General features: G+C 40.5%; 1 protein-coding gene across 1 annotated transcript in view; it reads left to right on the top strand.

Annotated features, from left to right (window-relative positions):
- The window catches only part of MTA3 (metastasis associated 1 family member 3), a 137013-nt gene that overhangs the window by 82861 nt on the left and 30089 nt on the right, over positions 1–24063 (top strand). Inside the window, exons 5-6 of the mRNA XM_023512109.1 lie at positions 4726–4828; positions 9720–9819. Of these exons, the coding sequence (XP_023367877.1) occupies positions 4726–4828; positions 9720–9819 (203 nt within the window). The remainder of the gene's footprint in view (positions 1–4725; positions 4829–9719; positions 9820–24063) is intronic.

Here is a 24063-nt window from a genome sequence, read left to right on the forward strand (position 1 = left end):
ATTGTTGTTTGGCGGGTCCGGGCTGGGGATTCAAACCCGCCACCTTAGGTGTACGTGGCTGGCGCCCTAGCTGGTTGAGCTATAGGCGCCGAGCCAGCATCATTCATTCTAAAGCAAAGAAAGCAGACAAGACAAGGCATGGTGACTCGTGTGTAATCTAGCACTCTGAGAAACCAAAGTAGAAGGATTGCTTGAGCTCAAAAGTTTGAGACCAGCCTGAGCAAGAGTAAGACCATTCTCTACTAGAAATTATCCAAGCCTCGTGGTACTCACATACAGTCCCAGCTACTTGAGAGACTGAGGCAAGAGGCTGGTTTGAATACAGGAGTTTGAGGTTTCAGTGTACTGTGGTGATGCCAGTAGGTGTAACTGGGGGCAACACAGCGAGACTCTCATTTAAAAAAAGGATGTGGGCAAAGGGTTTACAAATGTCTTTCCTTTTCTGCTTGAGAATTTGACTTTTGGGTAACTGTAGTTAGGTTTCCGGGTAAGCAGAAAAAGGTAGAATGTCAAGTATGTGACCAGGAAGCAGTGCTTATGATGACAGTTACTTTGGTTGATAAGGTATGTGTGGACAGGAAGAATTGTAATTGAACTATGAATGCTTGACAGGATGCTGCCACCACGGGCTTCCTGGAGGGCAGTGGCTCTGGAGGTGGAAGACTCTGGAAGCTACATCTATGGAATTGTCATCAGACACAGTAGCTTCTGTGAAGCATAAGATTTGGAAACCAGGGTGACTCCACCCTCAGAGGGATTTTATCTCCTCGCTTGTAGCTATCATCTAGGGTCCAAAACTGTAACCTTGATGACTACATAAACCACTTTGGATTCCAATTATGAGGGGCTTAGAGAAACTAGTACAAGAAAAGGAGAAAGTTAAGTTGCTATGGGTCATTTGGGGGAATCCCAAGCCCAGTTTGGCGATCAAGACTTAGGTGGGCCTCCTCCACATTGGCAGGTTTCCCACAGGCTTGTCAAGGTAGCAGCAACTTAGAAAGGCTGGTCTCACCTTCTCATACTTCCTCTGCACGTTCAGCTTCCTGCCTAAAAGCTCTGTCCCCATCCCATCAGGATCCACACCCCAGACTTTTGAGATTTTTCAATCTTTCATTGACTTTGAATAAACTACCTAGAGAATTTTTCCATAGAAAAAGGCATTGTATATGAGAAGTTTGAATTTAAATATATTTAATGTAGTAATAAAGTTTGAATAATAATAAAGTAAATAAGTAATAAAGTTTGAATTTAAATATATTTTATATAATGCTGGATTTTTTTTTTTTTTTTTTGGAGACAGACTCTCACTTTGTTGCCCTTGGTAAAGTGCTGTGGTGTCACAGCTCATAGGCTTAGGTGATTCTCTTGCCTCAGCCTCCCAAGTAGCTGGGACTACAGGAGTCTGCCACAACGCCCAGCTATTTTTGTTGCAGTTTGGCCAGGGGGCCGGGTTGGAACCTGCTACCTTCTTTATATGGGGCTGGCGCCCTACTCACTGAGCCACAGGTGCCACCGATAATACTGGAATTTTAATAAAGCTATTTTATATATTGCATTTAAAATTTTAACATTAAAAAGTGTTGTATTACCTTATATTATTAAACCAAAATTACTCTGGATTCACAGATTCGGATGCAAAACGTGGCTATAATGGGTTTTATTGTTGTTGTTTTTTCTTTTTCTTGGAGACAGTCTCACTTTGTCGCCCTCTGTAGAGTATCGTCACAGCTCACAGCAACTGCAAACTCTGGGCTCAAGTGATTCTCTTGCCTCAGTTTCTGGAGTAGCTGGGACTATAGGCACCTACCACAATGCCTTTCTATTTTTTAGAGATGGAGTCTTACTCTCGCTCAGGCTGATTTTGAACTCCTGAGCTCAGACAATCTACTCATCTCGGGCCTCCCAGAGTGCTGGGACTATAGGCTTGAGTGCAGGGCTTGTTTTGTTTTTTTAAGGGACAGAATTTTGCACCGTCCCCTGAATGGAGTGCAATAGTGTGATTACAGCTGTCTGCACCCTGGAACTCCTGGGCTCCAGTGATCTTCCTGCTTCAGCCTCTTGATTAGCTAGGATTATAGGCACATGCTACCATGCCTGGCTACTTTTCTTCTTCTTTCCTCCCCTCCCCTTCGCACCCCTTCTTTTTTTGTTATAGAAGGAGTCTCCTTGTGTTGCCCAGGTTGATCTTGAACTCCTGGGCTCAAGTGATTATCCTGCCTCAGCTTTCCTAATAGCTGGGACTACAGGTTCATGCCATCATGGCTGGCTATTTTTTTTTTTTTTTTGAGACAGAGTTTCACTTTATCCCCCTCGGTAGAGTACTGTGGCGTCACAGCTCACAGCAACCTCCAACTCCTGGGCTTAGGTGATTCTCTTGCCTCAGTCGTCTCCCAAGTAGCTGGGACTACAAGCATCCGCCACAGTGCCCAGCTATTATTATTATTTTTTTTCATTTTTGTAGAGATAGGTTATTACTGTCTTACCCAGGCTGGTCTTAACACCCTGACCTCCAGCTATCCCCCAGTTTGTACCTCTCAGAATGCTGGAATTACAGGCATGATCTGTACCCAGCCTGATTTTTTAATAACATGATGGATGCTAATTAAGTTGGGATCATCCGCCTGTAACAACTGTATAAATAAATACCATTTGCAATCATATAGAATAATAATTCACAGCTCTCTGGCAATTTTCCCCTCTCCAGGGGACATAAGATAATGTGTAGACATTTTTGTTTGTCACAACTGTTTAGCGGAAGTAGAGGCAGGAAGCAGAGGGGGAACGTGCTCCTGATCTCTAGTTGGTAGAAACTGGGGTGATGCCAAGGAGCTGATAATAATATACGGGAAATAATTTTTCCCGTATACGGGAAAAATACGGGAATAATAAACGGGAAATAATTTAACCCAAAGTGTTAATAGTGCTTAGATTGAGAAACCCTGCTAGAAAGGGTTTTTTAGGACAAAGTACCCAATAAATGTTAGTTAATATTTATATAATTATAAAACTATTTAAATTTTCAGATATAAATTTTTATATGATCGAATTCTATACCTTTTTTTTTTTTTAGATAGTCTTATTTTGTCACTCTCTGTTGACTGCTGTGCATCATAGCTCACAGCAACCTCAAACTCTTGGGCTCAAGTGATCCTCTTGTTTCAGCCTCCCAAGTAGCTGGGACTACAGGCGCCCACCACAATGCCTGGCTATTTTTGTTGTTGTTGTTGAATTGTCATTGTTGGTTAGCTGGCCCAGTCCGGGTTTGAACCTGCCACTCTTGGTGTATGTGGCTGGCTCCACAACCACTGTGCTATGGGCGCTGAGACATTTTCAGAGTATTTGAACGACATTTTGTGGTGAAGGTACTTGGTATTTTCTAGAAATTTTAAAATATGGTTGGAGGGTTAGGGCTAATAACCTTTAGAATCATTGCTGGATTTGCATGTGTACACCACCATGCCTAGCTAGTTTTCCTGCTTACTGTAGAGATGGGGTCTTGCTCTTGCTCAGGCTGGTCTTGAACTCCTGAGCTCAGGCAGTCTACCAGCCTGGGCCTTCCAGAGTGCTAGGATTACATGTGTGAGCCACCGCCCCTGGCCATGCCTCATTACTTCTGAGAGATTCAGAGAAGTTTAGTATATTTCTCTGTCACTATCAGGTGTCTCTTTAGAGCAATGATATAGCATTGCTGTGGTATACATGGAATTTGAAGCTTAGTTTTGTTCTTGTCATTCCCTTACTTAAAACCCAGGGTTTCTCATTACCTCCAGATAAATTTTGTTCAGAAAATCTATGCAGGATCTTCAATAATATAGTCAGAACCCACTTCTCTTAGCTATCTCCTCTCATTTCCCTTGAAGTATTCCAGACAGAATGAGCTACTTTTCTTCATCGCACTTTAATGCCCAGTGACTATGTTTGACTATGTTTGTGTTCTCATTTATTTTTTAAAGTCCTTTTCCCCTCATTAGAAATGCCACTTCAGGCTCGGCGCCTATAGCTCAACCGGCTAAGGCGCCAGCCATGTACACCTAAGGTGGCGGGTTCGAATCCCCAGCCCGGACCCGCCAAACAACAATGACTGCTGCAACCAAAAAATAGCCAGGCGTTGTGGCGGGCGCCTGTGGTCCCAGCTACTTGGGAGGCGGAGGCAAGAGACTCGCTTGAGCCCAGGAGTTGGAGATTGCTGTGAGCTGTAATGCCAGGGCACTCTACCCAGGGGGACAGCTTGAGGCTCTGTCTCAAAAAAAAAAAAAAAAAAAAAAAATGCCACTTCATTCATGTTGCTGTTTCCTGGATAGCCTGAAATGATTTCCCTGATCTCTGGATTCTTACAGCTATATCTGTGTCTTTTGTGACATTTGTTTTGTTTACATGATTATATATTTATGTGTAAGTTTTATCATAGTTTAAGGGTCTGTGGCAGTGGTGCTTTATTTTCATCTTTGTGTCCCTTAACAGAGGGCATAGTGCCCTCACACATAGAAGTACTGTGAGAAAAATGTTAATGACTAAATGAAGATACCATATGGTTACTTTTATTCTGTTATCATCAGTGTTAATGTTACAAGGTGTTGGACATCTGCCTTGAAAGAATGTTCTAAAACTATGACCATTTATCTTGCATTCAAACATTTCTAATACTAGGGTGACCCATTGTCATTAACCATCTGAGACAGTGTGCCTTGTGAGTAACAGTACTCCATTTTATTTGTTTTTGGACAGGAGAATCAGATGAGAGGGAACAGTCAAAATTAGAAGTGAAAGTTTGGGACCCAAATAGCCCACTTACGGATCGACAGATTGACCAGTTTTTAGTTGTAGCACGGTAAGTATATCACTATTGAGTCAAGAAATATCTTTTCTTTTTATAAAAGAATTTATAGGTATTTGTACATTTCTTTCCTTGTATTCTGCTTTTCCACCATTGGTTGTATTATTCTTTTTCTAGTTATGTGAGAAGGCTTAATATATATCATACCACTTTGTAAATAATATCATTTACTATCATTAATTTCTGTTCTAAGTGAAAATAGATTTATTAATTTTGCTGATAAAGAAAATAGAAGAAATTTAATTCTTGAAATCTCATATATTTAATGGAAGCAGGTCTCTACTTTAGACATGGATTATTCAGATATCAATAAATAAGTATAGGGAATTCTGGGCGGCGCCTATGGCTCAGTGAGTAGGGTGCCAGCCCCATATACTGAGGGTGGCGGGTTCAAACCTGGCCCTGGCCAAACTGTAACAAAAATAGCCAGGCATTGTGGCAGGTACCTGTAGTCCCAGCTACTTGAGAGGCTGAGGCAAGAGTATCGCCTAAGCCCAAGAGCTAGAGGTTGCTGTGAGCTGCACCGCCACAGCACTCTACCGAGGACAACAAAGTGAGACTCTATCTCTAAAAAAAATAAAATAAAACATAAGTATAGGGAGTCCTAAAAATTACCATACATACATAGGGAAAATGGGAAATTATAGCCAGATGTACCTTTATTTACAAAATATTCCTTTTCTTTCTTTTTTTTTTAGACAGAGTTTCACTTTGTCACCCTCGGTAGAGTGCAATGGCATCACAGCTCACAGCAACATCAAATTCCAAATTCTTGGGCTTTAGCGATTCTTTTGCCTCAGCCCCCCAAGTAGTTGGGACTCCAGGCGCCCAGCACAACCCTGGCTATTTTTGTTGGTGGTGGTGTAGTCATTGTTGTTTGTCAGGCTCAGGCCAAGTTCAACCCCGCCAGCCCCAGTATATGTGGCCAGCACCCTAGCCACTGAGCCTACAAAATATTCTTACAAATCTTTATAAAATATTTCTCTACTGTCTTACTGGTGTTGCTATAAAAACTATATACAATAAAATAGAACATACGAGTTTGTTTATTTTTTATACTTAATGGCAACCTTTGGGACACCTTTTGCATATGCCGCTGGAATCTCCCTCACTGTGTCCGTGTGTGAGAAAGGCCTGTTGCTATGCACAGAGCTTTCCTTTGTGATCTTTCAGCTTGGCTGCCTGGCTGCCTTCCTTCTTTCCTCTTTTCTGAGAAAATGAATGGGGCATAATTTTATTTTTTCAATGTAATAGTAAATGATACTCATGGGGAAAGTGACCACAAAACACAGAAAGTAATTGAAATTATCATAGCATTGTAATAGTGGAAAAATTGAAAAAGGCCTAAGGTCTTCATTTAATAGAGTATTTACTTTATACCAATTAAATGAATAAATTAGAACTATATGTAGTAAAGAGATAATTTGAAAGATAATATTTTGAGGATAGGCTTGGCACCGTAGCATAGTGGTTACAGCGCCAGCGACATGTACCGAGGCTGGAGGGTTTGAACCCAGCCTGGGCAAGCTGAACAACGACAACTGCAACAACAACAAGAAAAAAATAGCTGGGCGTTGTGATGGGCACCTATAGTCCCAGCTACTTGGGAGGCTGAGGCAAGAGAATCGCTTAAGCCCAAGAGTTGGAGGTTGCTGTGAGCAATGACACCATGGCACTTCACCAAGGGTGACATAGTAAGACTCTGTCTCCAAAATATATATATATAGAAGAGAGAGAGAGGGTGTATACGGTATGATAATTTGTATTTGCAGAACAGTCATTTATGAAAAATTCTACAGTGCACAAAACAATGCTTTATTTCATTATTGGATTTTTTAAAAATACATTAATGGATATATAGATATATAGGGGACTTTAACCAAATTTGCATATTTCTTTTTGGCAAAATGTTAAAATCAGTAGATCTGGCCAGGAGATACACGGGCCTTCAGTATGTTATTCTCTGATTTTCTTCCTTTTCTTTCTTTCTTTCCTTTCTTTTTCTTTCTTTTTAAAGACAGAGTCTGACTTTGTTGCCCCAGGCTAGAGTGCCAAGGCATCAGCCTAGCTCACAGCAACCTCAAACTCTTGGGTTCAAGCTGTCCTCTTGCCTCAGCTTCCCAAGTAGCTGGGTCTACAGGTGCTCACCACAATGCCAGGCTAATTTTTTCTTTTTATTGTTTTTTTGAGGCAGAGTCTAACTCTGCCACCCTTAAGTGCCGTGGTGTTGTACCTCACGGAATCTCAAACTCTTTGGCGCAAGCGAGCCTCATGTCTCAGGTTCTGAAGTAGCTATGACTACATAGCTGCCACAGTGCTCAGCTAATGTTCTATTATTAGTAAAGATAGGATCTTGCTCTTCCTCAGGTGTGTGTTGAACTCCTGAGCTCAAGCAATCTGCCTGCCTCGGCCTCCCAGAGTGCTAGGATTGCAGGTGTGAGCCACCACGCCGGCGTTACTTAATTTTTTGTAAGTTTAGGAACTAGGGGTGGGTGTCTCACTCTTGCTCAGGCTGGTCTTCAGCACCTGAGCTCAAGGGATCCTCCACCGGGCCTCCTAAAGTGTTAGGATTATAGGCGTGAGCCACCTCAACAGGGCGATTCTCTGATTTTCTCTTGGATTCTTTTCATAATACACAGGAAAAAATAGTCTTAGCTCATTCTTACATAGTACTCTTCATAGATAGAGCCAGTCACTCTGAATTATCATGCTTTCAGTGGGTGGCCAGACACTGGGACTCTAGAGCCCTCACTCAGCGAGCACTAAGCAGTTGGATATATACAATTAATGTACATTGTTGGAGAGGAGCCATTCACTTGAGTAGAGGAGACTGAAGATTGAGGAGTGAAATGAATTGTTGGAACCCCTGGCCTAGATGCCCCAGATGGGTTTTTAGAATTGTGGATTGTTAGGAGACATTTTAGTTTTTTTTTTTTTTTTTTTTAAGACAGAGCTTCAAGTTATCCATAGTTCACAGCAACCTCCAAATCCTGGGCTCAAGCAAGTCTCCTGCCTCAGCCTCCCAAGTAGCTGGGACCACAGGCACTCGCTACAGCGCCTGGCTATTTTTTGGTTGCAGCCCTCATTGTTGTTTTGGCAGGCCGGGCTGGATTCGAACCTTCCACCTTACGTGTATGTGGCTTGAGCCACAGGTGCCGGGCTGACATTTTAGTTTTCAAGTCTGATTTGCATTCTACTTTTTCCCTCCTTGATTTTGAAGGTCTATATGTTTTCTTTTCCCTTGAAGCCAACATGAGGGATACCAAGGAATTGGTCCCTGATATCTTTGTATTTTCAATATTTGCTTTTAAAAAAACCTTCTAAAAACATGTTAAGGCCATCGTCAAATGCTGCTGACCGTCCTGCAGAATGGCTAAAAAAGACCGTGCTACGTATTGGTGAAGATGTGGTACAACTAGCAGACTCGTATCCTGCTGGTGTGAGTGTAAATTGGTACGGCTTCTTTGGAAAATGATTTGCTATCCCAGCCTGACACATACATCCCTTAAGTTTCACTCCTTAATTTATACCTGGTAGAGATGTATACACCATTGGGCCAAATGGTATGTATACAAATGGCATTCGTGGCACTGTTCATACATAGTAGCCCCAAACTAGAAGCACTATGAAATGTCAGTCAACAGTAGATGTAAGGGTGGGGAATCATAGGAAAGAATGTTCCATAGGTTAGATTAACGAACACATTTGTGTTCCCCAACATGGCTGAATATACAAGCATCATTTAGAACAGAGGAGACTGATCCTAAAGAAGGAGTGTCTATACTGTGATCCCATTTGAGCACAACTAATCTGTGGTGGTAGAATCCAGGATGGCATCTCTCTTTGGGAAGGAGCATGAGGAGCCTCCTGGGATGCTGGTCATATTCTTTCTTGGCTAGGATGTTGGTGACATGGATGTGTTCACTTTGTGATAACTAAATCACTGTACATTGTATACTTTTCTGCACGTGTGTTACATTTTCATTGAAATGCTTTTAAAAATGTCTTCCTCAGCCAATGTATATAATATGAGCAGTAAGCAATGAGTCTTATCTTCATTTTTTGTTGTACCTCTTGGGTTAGGGATCCTTACACAGAAGAAGGCCTTCTAAATCATGCAGTGGAAATCAGCATTGTGATAATTTTTTTAAAGGGGATTTTAGTAGAAGTCTTTTGTTTTGAATCATCACTTGAAGGGTTTTTTTTTTTTTTTTTGAGACAGAGCCTCAAGCTATCCACCTGGGTAGAGTGCCATGGCTTCACAGCTCACAGCAACCTCCAACTCCTGGGCTCAAGCAAGTCTCCTGCCTCAGCCTCCCAAGTAACTGGGACCACAGGCGCCCACCACAACGCCCGGCTATTTTTTGGTTGCAGTTGTCATTGTTGTTTGGCAGGTCTGGGCTGGATTCAAACCCGCCACCTTAGGTGTATGTGGCTGGCGCCTTAGCCACTTGAGCCACAGGCGCTGAGCCACACATGAAGGGTTTTAATGATATTTCATGGAAAAATGTTGCTGAGATTTCATAATTTGGGCTAGAACTTGCTAAGACAAACTGCAGCTGACTGATTTTTATTTTTTGAGCCAATTTGGATACAAATGGTTTATTCCATAGCATTTTATATTAGATCTTCCTTTTCCTTCTCTTTGCCCACATGAGCTATTTTTTCTTGATTTAATTACGAGGACCAATTTATGGTAGGTTGACTTGTCAATTATTAAATCTTCTGGAAAGAAAATACTTTTTATTTGATACTTGATTCCCAGTCATCCAACAGCTTGTTTTGCTTTTCCTTTTATAGTTTTTCACTCCTTACGCAAATGTTTTTTTTAATATAAAAAAATAACAGGCTTAATTTTTTCTTATTATATTTGTGGTTTATTCAGTGCTGTTGGAACATTCGCTAGAGCCCTTGACTGCAGCAGTTCTGTGAGGCAGCCTAGTTTGCATATGAGTGCTGCTGCCGCTTCCCGGGACATCACGTTGGTAAGACACTCTTTGGAATTTTGGGATTATTTATCCTTGTGCTACTTTTTAATTATTAAGCCATTGTAGCAATACTGTAGACCTGGGATCTTTCTTGCTGTTAGCCCTACTGACTGCTAGATTGATTTGATTTGACTATGATTGGCTTACTGGGTTCCTTAGTCACTTTTCTGTTTGTGCGCTAAGAGAAGAACTGTTGTTCCTTGGAGCAGATGTGAAATGGCAAAACCATATTTTGTGAAGGACATGATTTACCATACTGATTGATCTGTTTTTAATCTTTTTTTTAAGACAGAATCTCACTCTGTTGCCCAGGTTAGGGTGTCATGATGTTAGGCTAGCTCACAGTAACCTCAAAGTCCTGAGTTCAAGCAATCAGCCTGCCTCAGCCTCTCAAGTAGGTGGGACTACAGGCCCCACCATGACATCTGGCTAATTTTTCTATTTTTAATAGAGATGGGGTGTTTCTCTTGCTTAGGCTGGTCCCAAACTCCTGAGATCAAGCAATCCTCCTCCTGTCTCTGCTTCCCAGGATACAAGGATTACAGGTGTAAGCTGCTATGCTCAGCTCCACAGATGCTTGTGCCAGCAAAATCCATATCTCCCTACCTTGTGGTGTTGCTTTCAGTGGGTAGTGAGGAGTGTGTTTGCTTGTCTGTGGTGGATATTATGAAAAGTATGCATGGACCTGCCTCCTCTTCCCTTCATCAACTTTTTGCTAGTGCTGTGCATTTGATGTCTGGCCCAGATCAACTCTTCTTTCAGTGTGCAACAGAGAAAGATAAAGGTTGGGCACTCTGTGAATTAACTCTGTCCTGTGAGTAATGGAAAATTTGTGTGTTATGTCTTTGCATGTACACGGTGAAACAATCACTCTGGCTCAGTACTGTCATCTACTGTCATGCAACCCATATCATGTTAATAGTATTACACTTTCCCATTAGGCAGAGATTTTAGTATTACAGTTAGCTAAGGGCACTGTAGTATAACCAGAGCAGCTCTAAAGCAGTCAGGGGCCACTTTGAGTGGTGGTTTTAAGACATTTGCCTGTTACTGAGAGCTAGCTATGTTAATAAGTACCCCAGGGTAGGTGCCTGTAGCTCAGTGGCTAGGGTGCCAGCCACAAATGGGGCTGGTGGGTTTGAACCCAGCCCCAACCTGCCAAACAAGAATGACAAATACAACAACAACAAAAAATAGCCAAGCATTGTGGTGGGCACCTGTAGTCCCCGCTACTTGGGAGGCTGAGGTAAGAGAATCGCTTAAACCCAACTGTAAGCTGTGATGCCATAGGGCGACTATCTACCAAGGGCGACGTAGTGAGACTCTGTCTCAAAAAATAATAAAAATAAGTACCCCTAGTCCATTCATTTCAACTGTTTTGTAGTATTTGTAATACTCTTGCACATTCTTTGTATATTCTGTTACCAGTGAACATCTGCAGTGCTTTAAACAGTTTTCTTTTGCTAGTACCCGTAACACTGCATTGGAAATTGCAACATATATCCCTTTGTGAGCATATGTGTGAGTTTCTTAGGGTATAATTGGAGTGGTAATACTCATTCATAGGGTAGGGCTCATTTAGAATTAGACTACATGTAGCCATATTTTTCTGCACACTATGGTAAAAGTGTGTAGTCCCAGAAGCAGTTTCTGAGGGTTCTCTGTTCTTCATCCATTTCTTTACATTATCTTCAACACTTAGTATTTTTAGACTTTTTAATGTTTGCCAATCTGATGCTTTTTCTTTCTTTTTTATTATTTATTTATTTATTTTTTAAATCATAGCTGTGTACATTAATATAGTCATGAGGTACAGTGTGCTGTTTTTATATACAATCTGAAATATTTTCATCAACTGGTTAACATAGCCTTCATGTCATTTTCTTAGTGTTATATATAGACATTTATATTCTACATTTAGAAAGATTCACATGTACCCTTATAAGATGAACCATTTCATTTTAATTCATATTTTCCCAGTTACTTAGTGTGGTTAAGCATAAAGCATATTTTCATGTGTTTACTGCCTCTTCAGGTTTTCTCTTCTTTGGATTTTAGATTAGCCTTTGTCCCTCACTTGTATTATTATTTTACTTAAAAGAGTTTTCTTTTTTTCTCTTGTTTTCTTCCTGGCTTAAAACAATAGAAATTTATTGTTCTGGAAACCAAAAGTCCAAATTCAAAGTGTCAGCAGGACCTTGTTTCCTCTGAAACTTCCTGGAGTGGATCCTCTCCTTGCTGCCTTTTGGTGGTTTGCTGGCATCTTGTGTTCCATAGTTGTGTTCCTGCACAACTCTACTCACTCTGTTTTACACGATGTTTTCCCACATCCTAATTTTTTCTAGTAGCCTTTAAATTTTATTCATATTTAGGTCTGTAAATCTGTCTATCTGGAATTTTGTGAGGTAGGGATCCAATTTTTATATGTAATTGTTTCAACTCCTTATATTGAATTTGTTCTTCATGATTTGTAATGCCCTACTAGCATGTTGTAAGGCCCTTGATATATTAAAACTTAGGTTTGCTGTTGGGCTTTTAATCTGTTCTCCTCTGTATCGTTAATCTGTTTATCCCCTTGTGGGAGCACCATATTTTGATTGCTGATAAGACAAGTCTTATGAAAACTTTCTTTTTAACATAGTTGAGGTCATTCAAAACAAATTTTATACCCCTTCCCTTGCAATGTTTTCCTTTTGTTATCACTTATAGGAAGCTGGAAGGTTTTTTCGTAATATTAGGTGATCTTCCTTTGTTTAGATCACTGGTTCTCCTAATGCCGCAACCCTTTAATAAAATTCTTGTGGGTTGTGACTCACAGGTTGAGACCACTGGTTTAGATAAACTGTTATTTAACACTGTTCTTAAGAGATAATGCTTCCCAGATTGAAACTCTGGATGTTGTCCTTGTTGTAGTCCAGCAGATTCCCTCTGACCTGTCTGAGGAGTAAGAGTGGACAAGCTTGTCTTGATACAGTACAGAGCTCTTATATCAACTCAGGATCTCATGCAGCTGGGCTGACTTCTAGAAGGTGGGTTTGTGGGTGGAGAGCACACGTGTCGGCTGTTGGTTAGCTGCAACAACTCTCTGCCTCCCACTGCTGGTGGTTGTGTGAGACAGCAAGTGAATTTCATTTGGAAGAGGGGCAGACTTAAAGATTGGTTATTTCTTTCATGAGTGAAGGCTATTTATACAAAAAGAATTTTAAAGAGCGTAGCAATATACCCTAATTCATTTAAATACATTTTATGTGTATTTTCTATAATACTTGGCTATTGTGCTGCTTCTAGGAAAAATTATCTCTAGACCCTCTACTTTTTATCTCTACTATTTGTTTCTAGTAGTATTTAGTGATTTGGAAGTCACTTTTGTATCACATTTATTATTTTAACTTATTTATTATTGTTAACTATTTTTTTAAGCAGAAGTTGTTTCAAAGGCTTAAGAAATTATGCTTTGTCATGTTTGTGTGGCAGGCTTCAGAAGTAGGATCGACATCTACTCTTGACTTACTGAGAAGCTGTCTCTCCTCTGCCAGGTTACCACCCATCTGCTTCAATCTTTTTTAAGTGGCTTGGATTTAAATATCATTATTGTTGTCTTTTTTTGATTAGGTAGCACTGAAGAAAATACTTTTGTCTGCAACATTTAGTTAGATGCCTAGGTTTCTCGTTCAAACTACTCCCAATTCAGCTTTACAACCTGTTGGTCATGACTCCTTTGGGGGTCGAATGACCCTTTCACAGGGGTCGCCTAAATAATCCTGCATATCAGATATTTACATTCTGATTCATAACAGTAGCAAAATTATAGTTATGAAGTAGGAACGAAAATAATTTTATGGTTAGGTGCCACCACAACACGAGGAACTGTGTTAAAGGGTTGTGGCATTAGAAAGTTTAAGAACCACTGACTTAGACTTTGTTTTAAGATCCTGAGGCATTTCTGTGAATATGAGTGGGTATGGTTAAAATTGATCATTAATAATTTGAATATGCGAGTTTTGTGGATTATTTATTTACCAAAAAGAACATATGAAAGGTTGACAGGTTGTTTTGTGCCATTAAGTGAAAATGGATTCACATTCGATTAAATGTGACAAGTCACGTTCTTACCTTTCCTTTAGTGTTTATGATCTTGTATTGATCACTGTAGTACCTTTCTCCTTAGGTGGCCAAACCATGGATCTAAAGCCCTCGTACTGCGAAGGACAGAGAGGGCAGGGTTGTGGAACTGTTGGAACCTCACTACCTAGGTGATTTTCTTTGTGACTTTTCCTGTGAGGCCTGCAAAAGGCTTTCACGGCTCATAATCTGACACCTGTTTATCCAAGATAATATATGCCACTTATCAAATCACTAGTAATATTTTGGAAGCAAGTAGCCCATTGCTAGCTCTGGCATCTTCATTTTGAAATTTGTTATGAATAAAACCAAATGGTGAATTTCCTAACACTGCTAATCTAACATTGACACCATGAAAGCTTCATAGATTTCACCTTTTTTAAATTAAAATGTAAAGTGTATTTTGCCTGGGTGTGGGGTCTCATGTCTATAATCCTAGCCCTTTGGGAGGGAGAGCTGGGAGGACTGCTTGAGGCCCAGAGTTCAGGACCAGCCTGGGCAACATAGCAAGATGCTGACCTTGTCCTTAACAAAGAAAGAAAAGTATATTTTGAACAATAGGCAAAGAAAAAAGTCAATTCACAGTACATATCGATTCTCCCCTCCCTTCCATGGGTACACAATTCCTCAGAACAGTGGAAATCCTGGATTGGTTAGTAAGTGGAAATTCTAGCCTGTGATTCCCTGTCTGGTGGTGTTGGCCAAAATAAGATCTGTACCCTCCTGGCTTGCAGAGTAGTGTCACAAGCATTATTAGGGAGTTCTTGCTGGAAAAAGCCTTAGCCCTAGAGAAATACAGGTACTGGCTTTTCTCTTTTGCCTAGACCTAGAGAACTAAATAATTGGGGCAGGGGGTAAGAATTTTAAAAAAGGAGATTTTTGAGTCGTTTGTGGTCTTAGACATCTTCTCGGATAGATTATTTTATAGGTAATGAGCCTAAGGCACAGAAGGTGAAGTCATTATATAAGGACTCACATTTAATTAGTGACAGAATCAGGACTAGAAACCTAGGTTTTCTGATGCCACATCTGATTCTGAGAAAGGTCAGACTGTGTTGATTTGGTAGGGAGGAAACTACATCCTGGCACAGCTCTCATTTCTGTGTTAGATCCCATTTTGCTGTCTCCCACCTTATATCACTTTAGTGGCTTTTAATAGGTAAAATCCCAGATCATTACTATAGTCAACGAGACCATGGCATTTTAACTGGCTTCTGTCTATGATCCCTTTGCTCACACACTCTTCTCTGTCCTCTCAACTCCAGCCAGGCTTACCCTTCCTTTGGCTCCATAGTTTGTGTCCTAACACAGGACTTCTGTGAATTTATTAGCTCCCTTTGCTCGGATGTTCTCATGGCCCCACATAGTTAACTCTGACTTTTTTTTCTTCAAATCTTGGCAAATCCATCAGTTTAGGGCAGGTTACTTTGTGATGTGCTTATGCAGAGAGCCAGGTATGTAATTAGACATTCATTTTGTGATTATACTAATCTTTAGTCTCCCCTTTTCATTCTCTACTTAGCTTGTGTAGTAACTCTGTTTTTCTTCATCATTGAATCTCCAGTACCAACCATAGTACCTCACACAAACACATGGTAAATATCTGGAAGTGAATAAATTAGTTTCTGTCGCTGGGACATAGATTCTTATTGCAGTACAGTGGTTCTCAACCTGTGGGTTGTAACCCACAGGAACTGTATGTATTAAAGGGCCGCAGCATTAGGAAGGTTGAGAACCACTATTGTAGTAGGTCTTTGGAGTATGTTTTTTGTTTTCCTTTGTTTTAACATTCTAATACATTTCATCATCAAGATTGAAGTATATTTGAATTCTAATTTCATTGTCTCATCACAACTATACACACACATTCTGAGCACTGTGAATTATAGAAAGATTTAAACATATGATTTACCTTTGAAAAGAGAGAATGACAGAGAAAGTCTGGCAGGGTCTGTCTGTGTTGCCCAGGCTAGACTTTAACTCCTAGTCTTAAGTGATCCTCCCAAGTAGGTGAGACTATGGGTATGTGCCACTGTGCCTACCTATGATGCATTATTTTGGTTTTTTGTTGTTGTTGTTGTTGTTGTTTTGAGACAGAGTCTCAGGCTGTTGCTCTGGGTAGAGTACTGTGGCATCACAGCTCACAGCAACCTCAGACTCTCGGGCTTAAGCGATTCTCTTGCCTCAGCCTCCCAAGTAGCTAGGACTATAGGCACCTGCTATGATGTCCAGCTTTTTTTTTTTTTTTGCGGTTTTTGGCCAGAGCTGGGTTTGAACCCACCACCTTCCGTATATGGGGCTGGTGCCCAACTCCTTTGAGCCACAGGCACCGCCCCCCACCTATTTTTTTTTTTTTCCACAATTGTCATTGTTGTTTTAGCAGGCCGGGACTGGGTTCAGAACGTGCCAGCCCCCGTGTATGTTGTAGGTACCCTACCTACTGAGCTATGGGCACTACCTGATGAATTGTTTTTTAAATATAGCAAAATGGACTTAACATAAAATTTACTATTTTAACCATTTTAGAGTTTTTTACGTAGATTCACTCCTTAGTACAGTGGTTGTCACCCTTTGTGATGCCGCAACCTTTTAATATAATCCAAAGGGATCACAACCCATAGGTTGAGAACCGCTGCCTTAGTATAGTAAATAGATTCAGTCTACTTAATTTGCCAGGTACAGTAAATTCACACTGTTATGTAACTATCACCACCATCCATCTCTAGAACTTTTTGTCTTCCCACATGGAAAAACTCAAACCCATTAAACCCTAACTCCCATTTCCCATTTCCCCTTGGCCCCTAGTATCTGGCAAATATCCTTCTACCTTCTTTCTCTGAGTTGCCTACTCTGCGTCATGTAAGTAGAACAAATGTCTTTTTGTCTGTGGCTTATTTTTACTTAGCATATCTTCAAGGTTTATTCATGTCGTACTTTGTGTCAGAATTTCCTTCCCTGTTAATGCTGAGTAATAGACCATGTATGTATATACCGTGTTTTATCTATCAGTGGACATTTGAATTGCTGCTGTCTTTTGGCTATTGTGAATAATGCTGCTATGCACAAGGGTGTACAGATGGATGTTTTTGATTCTTTAGTTTTCTTTAGATGTTTAGGTTATATATGATTGATGTAACTTTATGCAAGTTACTTAACCTGCTGATGTCTGAGTCTTCTCATCCACAGTGGGAATAATAATAAAACATATTTGGTTTGCTTCAGGGGGGTTATGAATGGAAAAGGAGGAAGGGCAGGAATAGAGGAAGGAACTCTGTGATTTGCTGATGCATGCAACCAAGGATACAGAACTTGGTGGGACTATAGTGGCGCCCTAGTACAGGGGCTGTTGGAGCATGCCTTGGGGCTCTTGGGTCCTTTGAGGGTTTTAGAGCTCTCTGCCATCAGCAGCCCAGTTTGGCTGGAAAACAGTTGACTTATTCAGCAGTTTAGGTACCTTAATTTAAGGTGGTGTTCGCAAACACTGGGTTCCTCTGGCTTGTGTAGTAGCCCCATAGGGGCCCTGTCATCACTGGAAAAGAAAGCAGGCAGCACCTTTGAGTCCTGAACAAGACTTCTGGCACCCGCTTTCCAGCCTTGTGAAGGTCTGCTTCAGCTGAGTTTCCGCATGACATCAACTTGAGGATGAATGAGATGAAACTGTAAAGTGTTCAGAGTAGTGTCTGCTGCAGTATTAGAGCTCAGTAAGTATTAGTTATTATTGTGGATGATGATGTATTTGTTTTCTCTCACCCCAGGCTCAATTGAGTTTCATTTACTTGTGATTTTATAGCTTTATTGATTGTCTGAAAGGTGTTTTATCCTGCCATATTCACTGTCATTTTAGCAGATTATCAAATTTGAATGTGGTCATTAGGCTGTGATTAAGCATACCTTTTAATATTATTAGAAGGAAGTCACTGTAATATTTAAAGTGGTTTAAACAAAGGATGTTTCCTTTTAGATGATCCTTAAATCATGCTATAATTTTTACAGTATAATTTTTCCCATCAAGAATAACTTAGACAAAACAATTTATTTTCCAGATAAGAGAAAGTTGTTTTAATCAAAAATAATTTTATTCTTCAGATATCAACTCTTTGTAAGCATGTACTTCATTCTTTTCGCTTGTGAGTTTCGGGGCCTTGTGAGTACTGGGAATTTGGGAACAGTTTAGAAGCCACAGCAGAAATCTCTTGATTAACATTCTTGTCATCAGCTTACATTAGAATTATAGCCTTCAAAATTAACATCAAGTTGATGGGAATTCATATAACTGATAGAAACTCAATCTTACAAAACCTATATGATTTATGGGTACCATTTGTATTTCTAAGACTATAAAATCAAAATAAGTACTAATGGACTACCACTGCAGTAAAAAATATGAAACCTGTAATTTTCTTTCCTGCTACATACATCATTAAGGCAGTAATCTACATCAAGCACACTTGTTTTTGTCTGATGATCTATTACAGATGAGCATAGAGACACTGAACTGTCATAAGAGAATTGTGTGTGTGTTGCAGTCTATTTATCCATTTTGTTCTTTGAAATCAAAGCCTTAATAAGTATCTTTTTTTCCCTCTTTTTGTTACTTAAGTACAGCCTGTTACTTAAGTTTGTCTCCTATGAATTTAATCCTAATGTAGGAAACAACATTAAAAGCATTATAAAGTTGAACTTGGAGACCTGAAAAAAATTTTAGCAACTTTATCTAGGTTTATTGGTGAAGAGATTTAGATTTGCAAGTGTATATTAATAAATGTTGGCTTGTAGTTATAATTTCTTAAAAATTATCTTTGTAATTTGAGATTACACTCAAATTGTACACTAAATAGTACAAAGACTAATTGTGTTCCCTTCATCCAGATTCCTCAGTTGTTACCATTTTACCATATACACTTTATGTGTTATGTGGTAAATTATAAGGTAAAATTACAACAAATTTAGCTTAAAAATGTAATTGGCTTCTATTTATTCTATCTGTAAAATAGAATGAGGGTTCCAGTGAGCTGAGCAGGGGTTGACCTTATAGACAGAAAAGGGATGAAGAAAAGCAGGAACAAGGTGTGGATTCATTGTTTCGAAGTTACTTTCCTCATAGGGTTGAGAGGACTTCCTTATGCCTGCTCACACAAATTGGACCCTTTCTATTAGATTGTAGTGAATTTCCTTTTAATTTCCATTACAATTACTTAGCACTGAGCACAAATGACTGCATTTTGGTCTGGTCTGGTCTGTTGGGGCCTACTGTAGGACCTCAGTCCAAAATAATGTTACCTGGCTGAGTGCCGTGGCTCATGCCTGTAATCCTAATATTGTGGGAGGCCAAGGCAGGAGGATCCCTTGAGCTCAGGAGTTGGAGACCACTCTGAACAAGATCAAGACCCTGTTTTTACTATGGAAGTTACCTGGGTGTCATGATGGAGCTGTAGTACTGGCTACTTGGGAGGCTGAGGCAGGAGGATTGCTTGAGGCCAGGAGTTTGAGGTTGCTATGAGCTGAACTGACTCCGTGGCATTCCAGCCTGGGGCAATAAAGTGAGAGTCTATGGGAGTGGGATGGGAAATCACCCCCAAATAATGGCATCCCATAAATAATATATATTATTTCTGAGTAATTAGGGAGTAAGTTTTGGAATGGATGTCCTCCTACTGCTAAATATTTGTAGGCATATTTCCTAAAAACAAATAAAAAAAGCAAGGATATTCTCTTTTATAACCATAGCTCAATTGTCAGACTCAGGATGTTAACATTGCTATGGTACTATTATCTAATCTAGAGGCTTTATTTAGATTCATTAGTTGGCCCAATATTGTCCTTTACAGCAAAAGAAAATAATTTTTCTGGCCCAAAATCTCTGTGTGAGTCATTTACGTACAACATTTGGTGGTTATTTATCCCTTTAATCCCAGACAGTTCCTAAATCTATGATTATCTTTCATGACCATGGCATTTGAAAAGAATGCAGGCCATTTATTTCATAGAATTTTTTTTTTTTTTGAGACAGAGTCTCAGGCTATCCCCCTGGGTAGAGTGCTGTGGCATCACAGCTCACAGCAACCTCCAACTCCTGGGCTCAAGCGAGTCTCCTGCCTCAGCCTCCCAAGTAGCGGGGACCATAGGCGCCTCCACAACGCCCGGCTATTTTTTGGTTGCAGCCGCTATTGTTGTTTTTGGCCTGGCCACCTTAGGTGTATGTGGCTGGCGCCTTAGCCACTTGAGCCACAGGTGCCAAGCCTGTATCACAGAGTATTCTTCAGTTTGGTTTGTAGTAATAATTTGATTTGTAATTAGAGTGAGTTTTTAGTACATACACTGAGACCATTTGGTTGGTTATGTGAGTCTAGGAGATTACACATTTCCCTGTAAGTTTCAAATTTATTAACATTAACTTTTTATATTTTTTAATTGAACAATTGTTACAAATAGCTTTTGTTTACTATTCTTATTTAAAAATACCATTCTCATTTTTTTCTTAAGACTTTTTTTTTCCATTCATCAGTTTTCACTTTTGCTCTTTTTATTTTATTGTATTTATTTATTTTTTGCAGAGACAGAGTCTCACTCAGTTGCCCTTGGATTGAGTGCTCTGGTATTGTAGCTCATAGCAACCTTAAAACTCTTGGGACTCAAGTGATTCTCTTGCCTCAGCCTCCTGAGTAGCTGGGACTATAGGCACCTGCCGCAATGTCCCGCTATTTTTTAGAGATGGGGTCTCACTCTTGGTCGGGCTGGATTCTGCTCTTTTTAATTCGATCTAATGTTTAAGATTGTAAATGGCCCTCTAATTACCTTCTTGGCTATAACTCTTATATTCTGGTATGTATCATTTTCATTATCATTTTGTTCTAAGTATTTTCTTATTTACTTTATAATTTTTAGTTCTACCTGTGAATCAATTTCCAAGGAAATGAAGTTCATATACTTTTTTTTTTTTTTTTGAGACTGTCTCACTCTCTTGCTCTAGGCTAGAGTGCCATGGCATCACCCTAGCTCATAGCATCTTTCAAACTTTTGGGCTCAAGCAGTCCTCTTGTCTTAGCTTCCTGAGTAGCTGGGACTAAAGGCACCTGCTACAATGCCCAGCTAACTTTTCTTTCTTTCTTTTTTCCCTTTCTTTCCTTCTTTCTGTTTTTGGTCAGGGTTGGGTTTGAACCTGCCATGTCTGGTATATGGGGCCAGCGCACTACTCCTTTGAGCCACAGACGCCACCCCCCAGCTAATTTTTCTACTTTTTTTTTTTGAGACAGAGTCTCATTATGTTGCCCTGGGTAGAGTGCCGTGGCATCATAAGTCATAGCAACCTCAAACTATTGGGCTTAAGTGATTCTTTTGCCTCACCCTCCCAGATAGCTGGGACTATAGGTGCCCGGCACAACACCCAGCTATTTTTTTGTTTGTTTGTTTGTTGTGTAGTTGTTGTTTGGCAGGCCTGGGCTGGGTTCAAACCCACCAGCCCCAGTGTATGTGGCTGGCACCCTAACCACAGAGCTACAGGCGCCCAGCCAACCTGTCATACTTTCTTTCCAGAGGGATGATAGCCTGTCCTTGCTATTTTGGTCATTCTCCACTGTCTTCATATAGTGGTTTTTATGTGTTTTTTTTCTGCTCATGGTAAGTTTGAAAACAACATCTAGGGCAGGGTCCCCATGACCTAATGTCCTCTTTAGCTTTCTTGAGCTAATAAACTAAAGGTATGAGTACATACAAGAATATGGTTCATGGTGTCATGTAGGTTAATTCGAGCGAATGACAACTTGTCTTAACTAATTCGTTGAAGATGAAGGGTTTTATTTTTAGTATGTATTAAACAAAAATTGAATTGATTCATGAGAGTGTATATTCACCTTCTGATTGGAAAAAACCACATGCTTATTAATTTTTAAATAAGTGTGATGTTCTGAATGCCATAAGTTGTACAGGAGGTATACGTGTGAAGTTTTTGTAAAGTTGTAGCAGCTGATCAGTACAGATTGTCACTGACTTATGATGGTTCAACTTAAAAGTTTTTGACAGAGTTCATCAGAATATTCAGTATATTTTCAGCTTACAATATTATGGTCAGCCTCCAGTGTATCTATTGGAATGTATCCCATTGTAAGTTGAGAAGCATCTGTAGTTTGTATTGAATATAGTTATGTTGTATCAGTTAGCTGTTGTCATAATAATGTTGTATGTTGGGTTCTCTAAGAGCCAGATTCTTTTTTTTTTGAGACAGAGCCTCAAGCTGTCCCCCTGGGTAGAGTGCCGTGGCATTACAGCAAACAGCAGCCTCCAACTCCTGGGCTCAAGCGAGTCTCCTGCCTCCGTCTCCCAAGTAGCTGGGACCACAGGCGCCTGCCACAACGCCCGGCTATTTTTTGGTTGCAGCCTTCATTGTTGTTTTGACGGGTCCGGGCTGGGGATTCAAACCCGCCACCCTAGGTGTACGTGGCTGGCGCCTTAGCCAGTTGAGCTATAGGCGCCAAGCCAAGAACCAGATTCTTTTTTGAAAGAGAATCTTGTTGATGATGCTGTGCTGCAGCATCACCATAGCTCACTGAAACCTCAAACTCCTTGGTTCAAGCCATACTCCTGCTCCAGCCTCTGGAGCAGCTGCAAGTACTGGCATCCACCATTGCACCCAGCTGATTTTCCTATTTTTTGTAAAGATAGGATCTTGTTCTTTCTTTCTTTCTTTCTTTCTTTCTTTTTTTTTTTTTTGAGACAGAGCCTCAAGCTATCCCCCTGGGTAGAGTGCCGTGGCATTACAGCTCACAGCAACCTCCAACTCCTGGGCTCAAGCGAGTCTCCTGCCTCAGCCTCCCAAGTAGCTGGGACTACAGGCGCCCGCCACGCCTGGCCATTTTTGGGTTTGCAGCCATCATTGTTGTTTGGCAGGCCCAGGCTGGGGATTGAACCCGCCACCTTAGGTGTATGTGGCTGGCACCTTAGCCACTTGAGCCACAGGTGCCGAGCCAAGAACCAAATTCTGATGGTGATTTTCATGCAGGAAGTTCATTAGGGAGTATCCTTGGTATCAACACCTGTACAAGAGAAGAGACGGAAGTAGGAATGGTTAGTGGGAGAAGGTGAGCTATGATACTGTCTGAATGAATGCCTCAGCTGATTCCATGCTGTACATAGAGAGTTGTCCCAAATAAAGTTCTCCCTGTATCATTTGGTGCAGGCTATCTGAGGAAGGGAATATGGACTTTGGGTGATAAACCTTCGTTAAATTGAGATAATGCTATAGACAACCAACAGCTGAGGACTATCTGCTCATAGCACTTTTGGCCAACCACCAGGTGAATTAAGTTTATTATTCTCATAGAGTATAACACAGTAGGCATTACATTGCCCTAAATTTAAGTGACTTATAACAAGCATTAATTTCTCATCTGAGGGTTGTCTAGGATTCTGCTGAACTTGTCTGGACTGACATAGGTTGCCAAACTACATATCTGTTTATTTTTCTTCCCCTCTGGACAAAAGTCAGTAGCACAAGACAGCAAGGCCAGAATGTTCAAGCACATGTCAAGACTTGGTTATGGCATATGCCTTAGCATCCTATTGGCCAACTAAGTCACATGGCCATGCCTAGCATGCGGGGGTGGGGGGGTGGGGGGGGGGGGGGGGGGGTGGGGGTGTAGAACACGTTCCTGTGAAGGTCCAGGGGAGGGAGTGAATATTTGCCTAACAATAGTCCCATCTCCTGTAGTGTGATTCTGTTTAATGAACCAAAGATGAGAATTCCACTGCCAAGATTTCCTTGTCAGTCTTTCTCCTAAAATATTTCTATTTGTCATCTCCATCTGTTATGAATGAGATGAAATGTGACAACACCTTCACTGCTTTTTGGCAGAGAGAACAGCTTGTGCTGCTGGGTTCTTATGATTTTTAAAATTTAGATTTGAATGGAGTTTGCAGTGTGTATCTGCATCTCTATTGCAAAGATGCTATCTTTGCACAGTATTTATCTGGAGGGAAGACTTTCAATTTTTTTGTACTTAGTTTAAAAATTATTTTTCTTATTTTATTTAATTTTTTTTTTTTGAGACAGAGCCTCAAGCTGTCCCCCTGGGTAGAGTGCCGTGGCATTACAGCTCACAGCAACCTCCAACTCCTGGGCTCAAG

Source organism: Otolemur garnettii, unplaced genomic scaffold (assembly GCF_000181295.1).
Source record: "Otolemur garnettii isolate 467f Iridium unplaced genomic scaffold, OtoGar3 scaffold00024, whole genome shotgun sequence".
NCBI lineage: Eukaryota > Metazoa > Chordata > Mammalia > Primates > Galagidae > Otolemur > Otolemur garnettii.